At 49.9% G+C, this 6,003-nt stretch overlaps 1 protein-coding gene across 1 annotated transcript in view; it reads right to left on the reverse strand.

Annotated features, from left to right (window-relative positions):
• Positions 1–201: 201 nt before the first annotated feature.
• STMN3 (stathmin 3) overlaps positions 202–6,003 on the reverse strand; it is a 13,459-nt gene continuing 7,657 nt past the window's right edge. Inside the window, exons 2-5 of the mRNA XM_008634350.2 lie at positions 3,547–3,642; positions 3,023–3,198; positions 2,352–2,543; positions 202–1,861 (exon numbers count right to left, since the gene is read on the reverse strand). Coding sequence (XP_008632572.1) covers positions 1,802–1,861; positions 2,352–2,543; positions 3,023–3,198; positions 3,547–3,642 — 524 coding nt within the window. The 3' untranslated portion in view covers positions 202–1,801. The remainder of the gene's footprint in view (positions 1,862–2,351; positions 2,544–3,022; positions 3,199–3,546; positions 3,643–6,003) is intronic.

Below are 6,003 nucleotides of genomic sequence, written 5' to 3' on the forward strand. Positions count from 1 at the left end.
CAGGACTCGGCTGCCTCCAGCTCCCAATTCCATCGTTTTCCAGCTACTCTCTGTCCAGCATCCCACTGGCACCCTGCCTTCGCCTGGCCCAGCCTCTGACTCCTTCTGAGCCCCCAGGAGAGAGTGAGAATGGCCATTTCTCTTGTTTTCAACTCTTGCTCATGAGTACAACATTTCTGATAATAATAATCATAATAATCATAGTACTAAAAACAGTATTTACAACAAGCTCCAGGTCAGAATTACACACCAAGCAAACACTCAGCACCACAGAGAGTAGGACAGGGTTAATATCTCGCAGATACCTTCTCAGATCCCACCAACGCGGGACACAGACATTTGACGGTTTCAACCATTTCTTACACACAAACATTTCATTTAAAGTACTTTTTAAATTTTTTTTTTAAACTTTTTAAAATTTCTCGTCACTATATGGATGAGGTGATGCTGACGGTGATGCCGCGCTCTACACAGATGCTTATCTAAGACAGCTGCTACTATTAACTGATCATTAGCTACTGTTAAGAAATTCAACCCTCAGTTTCCTTCTTTGCCCTAAATCTAATTTTCTTTTGTCACTGACAGCACAGGAGCTTTTTAACAGCCCTGTCCTCCCCGCAGCCCAGGAGGAGGGGTTTGGGAGTAAGGTAGCCCTTCCTTTTAGGAGCAGAGTCCCCTGACATCAAGCCATGGCCATGGAAGGATCCCTCCCACATCCAGCTGGGAATTCTGTGGAGATCAACAAAGAGCCCTGGGATTTGGTCTCCAGCAATCTGCCCTGTGATGGCCCCAAAGAGCCACATCCATCTCTGGAAAGAGGGAAGGATTATTCTGTTCACTAAAAGGCTGTTTCACAACCACGCCCCGTCTCTGTTGGATTTGCTTTCCTAACCGAGTGGAATCCTGTGTTGTGGGAGCACTGAGGAGCCCACAGAGGATGAGGGTCCTCTCCCAGGGCTCCCACGGAGCTGGGAATGCAATCACCACCTGTGGCTCTCCCGGGCAGAGTGGCCAAGACCTCAGTCCCCGCTCAGCCAGGGAGAGGGCAGCTCAGTGGCCAACCAGGGCATCAGGCAGTGCCCACTGTGACAGGGACTTGCTGTGATGTGGCACCTGGCACCAAGCTTTGGGTGGAGCCCCTCAGCTGCTTCCACACAGGCTCTCAAAAATCATCCAAAGATGAGGACTGTGGGTCACTGCCTGCCTGGGCTGGCTCTGGAGGCAGCCAAGAGATGGGGGATCTGCACACTGCGGCTCCTGAGCCATCCATCCCTCTCCTTCCTCTCTCCTACCACGGGCAAACAGGGGCTGCTCCCTATTTTACTTCACACACAGAAATGATCACTTACTTCCCATTTTTCTGAAACTGATATTTGGCTCAGAGCAAACACCAAGAGGAGGAAAAGCCCCAGATAAGAAATCCGTATCTCTGTGACACTGCTGGTTGAATTTATTAATATCTTTGTTTGGATTTTTTTTTTACATGAGTTTAAGAAATATTTTTTTTTTTAAAAAAGGACAAAACCTTCCAAAGAAGCTGTTTGATTGACTGGTCAACTGATTTGATTCTCTATTTGATGTGAACTAGTTGCTATTCTGCTTAGAGGTCCCTATGATCTGTGAATCCCCACAAGCACTGACGATTCGGGATGCAGAGAGAAGCGTGTAGCTGGGGACAAACACCGGGGAGGGGGAATGAAGGACCAAATGTCACATCTAGACAAACAAAATAAAATGTGTTGGTTGGTCGATTGGTTGGTTTGTTAATAGGAATCAGGTGCTAGATGTGTAGAAAAGCCCTTTATCCAGAGATCTCCTCCCGCTGTTCCTTGTTCCTGCGGACTTCGGCTGCGTGCAGTTCCTGCAAAGATGGGAGAGATGACACCAGGCTAACACACCCTGCTCTGTGATCAATATTTTCCTCCTGCACACAGGATTTGCATCAGACATAAAAAAAGAGACCAGTTTCCCAGCCAACACACCCTGAGGGCAGGGGGTTACACCTGCAAGGAGTGAAGGATCATCTGTGGGAGCCTGGAGGAGATGGAACCTCCAGTGAACGCACTCCTGGCTCCTCTCTCCTGCAAAACCCTTCAGGCCACACAGCCCATGGTGGGCCTGATGCTGTGGCTTTGAACTTGCTCTTGTCAAGATTATCCAGGCTATGTTCTCTACTGACCTTGAAGGCCATAACCCCCCTCCTCACGCTACTCTGGAGCAGAGCTGCTCCTCAGCAACCACCACCAAGAAAATGCCCTGTCCCTTGCACCCATCACACTGGGACCAGACCCCGTTTTTCCAGGAGGATCAGCACCCCCAGCCCCCAGCCCTGTCCCGGGGGTGGCACTTGCCTTCTCGCGGAGCCGCTCCCTCAAGGCAGCGAGATGTGCCTCACGGATCTCCCTGCTCAGCTCCATCTTGTAGTTGAGCTTCTCCTCGGCCAGGCGGCTGAAGTTGTTGTTCTCCTCCAGCGCCTTGTGCAGCACCTCCCGCTCGTGTTCCCTCTTCTCCGCCAGCTGCTTCAGCACCTGCGCCTCCTGGGTCTGCCGAGGGAGGGGGTGAGGCCACTGGAGAGGCTCTTCCAGACTTCATCTCCCCGGAGAGGCTTTCTGACTCTCTCCTCTGCTCAAACCACTCTGCCACCCCCTTCCGCCCCATAACATAATCTTCTTGCTTGGAAGATACTTTTGACACCTTTTTCCTGCTATCATAGAATCATTTAGGTTGGAAAAGCCCTCTGAGATCATTGAGTCAAACAGTTCCCCCAGCACTGGCCAGCCCACCATTAACCCATGTCCTCAAGTGCCATATCTACACAATGATGATGGTGGAGTTGAATTCCCTGCCTAAATCAGGCTGCAGAACCTCGCTCCATGATTCCTATGTCTCACCTGACAATTTGCAGTGGAATTACAAGTGTCAGAACACTCTTCCCAGCTGTTTTAGATTATGCCTGCTGAGTTTTAGGGTTAGGTGCAATCAGTACCAGAAAAGTCACTCCTTTTACAGGACATCTCCTTACCTTCCTCCTCTCTTCTGCAGCCTCCAGCCTCCTCTGGAGCTCCTCCAGGGACAGATCCTTCTTCTTGGGAGGGGAGGAAAGGATTGGGCTCTCAGGAGATAAATCTGAAGGGGACTTCAGGATCACTTCGAAGCTCTGGCCTGATGCCCTCTTATCCAGCTGCTTCACCTCCATATCTTTGTGGGGGAAAAAAAACAGTGATTCTGTGAACCTTTGCCTCTCAGGAGAGTGTTCACCTCAGGTTATCAAGCTCCTCATACAGGAATTAAGATTTTCCCATGTCCTGACCTGGGTGATTATGTTTTATCTCCAGAATTTCTTGATTAGTGATCACCTTCATCCCCCCATGCAAATGCAATTAATTTAAAGTCATGGCATAATTACAGAAAGGTCACATTGCTGTTAATACCTTGTATGTCACCCCAGCATGAAGCAGAGAGACTCTGACTCTGGCAAGCTCCCATGTCGCCTACGGGAGAATAATCCAAACACTGTTGGAGCTCCTGTGGGAGCAGGTTACCTACCTCCATACTGGTAGATGGTGTTGGGATGGGGTTGGGTGTGGAAACAGGAGCAGATGAGGGAGAGCAGAGACAGCTCCTTCATTTTCTCCTTGTAGGCTGAAAAATATGAAATAGTAATGAGAGAGATTCAAATGGCAACAGCATCTCTTTTTTGTGGAGAAATTAAGCAAGTATCACATTTGCAGCTATCAGACTCTGTGGAGGCTTTTCCATGCTGCCAGGAAATCCTGTTTGCAGCTACCAGACTCTATGGAGATGTTCCCATGCTGCCATAGCTTGCCAAAAGGTCCCCAAGGAGCGTCTGATCTGGAGCAGCCTAAATTAGCTGCCAGTGTGGCAAATGTCATGGGAACACACACAGTGGGGACTTAACACATCTAGAGGTAAAAGTTTCTGTGCAAGATTTTCCCTCCAAAGGAGCTGGGATGCTGCAGCCCGTTTAGCTAAATATGTTGGGACAGCTACTCACACCCTTTCTCCACTGGAAGTGCAATTTCCAGTCTCTGAGATAAATGATGCCCACTGACACCTGGAAACCTTGCTCAAGCCCTGGCGAGTTGGGAATATTTCACAAGTCAGCATTTCTGAGGTGAGGGCGAAGAGGAAAGAGGAGATCAGCAATGTGGAGAAAAAAGGGGCATTTGAGTGATGAAACTGTTCAGGGGCTCTGCTACCAGAGGAAGAGCTGGACCCCAACTTCACAAGGAACCTCCTGTCCTGCAGCAGCAGATCAGGGGAGATGAGAGTGGATTCTGCCACCCCCTTAGCCCACACAGGCAGAGGTTGGTACAGTCTGTGACCACAGTAACAATTCTTCTGCAAAGGACAGGAAACACACAATCCTTTCGAGCTCTGCTGCTGTGAACCTTCCAGTTTGCTCATTGTTCCTGTGACTGGAGGATGCACCACAGCATCCTCAGTGATCACAAGTGCTGCTCCAACACAGATTGCAGCAATCTGCTTCTGGGGCAATCTTCACCTTCAATTTTTGGAGTTCAGCACATTTAAGACAGTGAACTGTTCGCACACTCTTGACAAAGAACCTCAGAACAGAAGGAGCTGAAGTCAGTGAGGTGCTCTGTCAGGCTGTCACATTCTTTATCACATCAGTGAAACCCTCACAGCATCACTCCTATGTGGCAGGTCAGCAGCTGGGGCTGCACAGTGGGTGCTGCTGCCTCCTGGGTCCTGTGAGGCTCTGCCTTGGGCTGGCTCCTTGGGGGACACCCAGGCTCGTGGGGACAGAGTCTTCATGGCTGCGTGTCCTGCCAGACCCGTCCTGAGCGTCCTTGTGCTGCCCTTCCTCCTGCCTCTGCCACAGGCACAGGCATCCTGCTGTCCTGCCCTGGCTCTGCCTCTGGATTTCCTACACATCCTGGTGCTTCTGGCCTTGGTTTGTCCCCTCTGTACTGAGCTCATTTTGTGCTCCAGCCAGAGGCAACTCTGCAACTCAGCTGCCAATGCCACCTTCAGAGCAAGACCCTCCCCTGGGCCAGGACAGGGAAATCCCCAGGACTCTGTGATCTGAAGAGGCATTAGACACAGAACAATTCTGAAAAAAGTAATATCCTGTGTACCACATGCTCTTAGGAACATCTTTCAGGTATTCTCCTTGCCTTCCCACAGCTAATTGAGTGGGAAAACCTACGCCTCCTTCCTGCTTCCACTTATTTTTCCTCCCAGATGCAGAACTTCACTCTAATTAACACCCTTCTATTGCTAAACCACCACCCCTGAAGCTCAGATCTTGAGTGAACACTTTTTTAGCTTGCTCCCCATTCTGATTTGAACCTCCTGCCCACTCCTGCTGTTAAATGTAACCCAAATATAGAACAGTTTACACCAGCAATGGCATCTAGACATCTTTGATTCTGTTCTTAATGAAAAAAACCTCTGGAGAGCCTCTGAGAGGCCCAAAGTCATGGCATGGAGCAGTAAGCTAATGCATCTCCTAATGTGCTGCCAAGAACCCTGAAGACGGTCCCTGGGAATAGATGAGAGACATTATCATTTATTATCATTTAGACATTATCGTTTAATACAAACAAACCAGTCAACAAGGTCATTGCTCCACCATTATGTCTGGTCCTGGGTGAAACCAAGGCATGAGGCAGATGTGCCACACCCCTGACCCCGTCATTTAATTCAATTTAATTGTCTGACAGCACTTGTTACAGAGCACAGGGCTTTGTATTCCGTGACTTGAGCTTCAGTACTGGTGCTGTGTGCAGATGATTCCATGCTGCATTCCCTGCCTTTCAGGAGGTTTGCTGTGGGGATTTCACAGCTGGCCCCATTCCATCGGGATCTCCCCTGTCCTGCTTTCCCTCCTGCAGAGCAAGCTGACCGTCCCTCTCTGCCAATTAAAATCAAGAGGAGCAAGAGGACAAAAGGCCCTGGGCTGCGGCAGGGCTGTGGGGAGAGCTGGAAGCGCTCGGCGTCCTTCCCCCGCCCCGG

Source organism: Corvus brachyrhynchos, unplaced genomic scaffold (assembly GCF_000691975.1).
Source record: "Corvus brachyrhynchos isolate BGI_N302 unplaced genomic scaffold, ASM69197v1 scaffold10, whole genome shotgun sequence".
Classification (NCBI taxonomy): Eukaryota; Metazoa; Chordata; class Aves; order Passeriformes; family Corvidae; genus Corvus; species Corvus brachyrhynchos.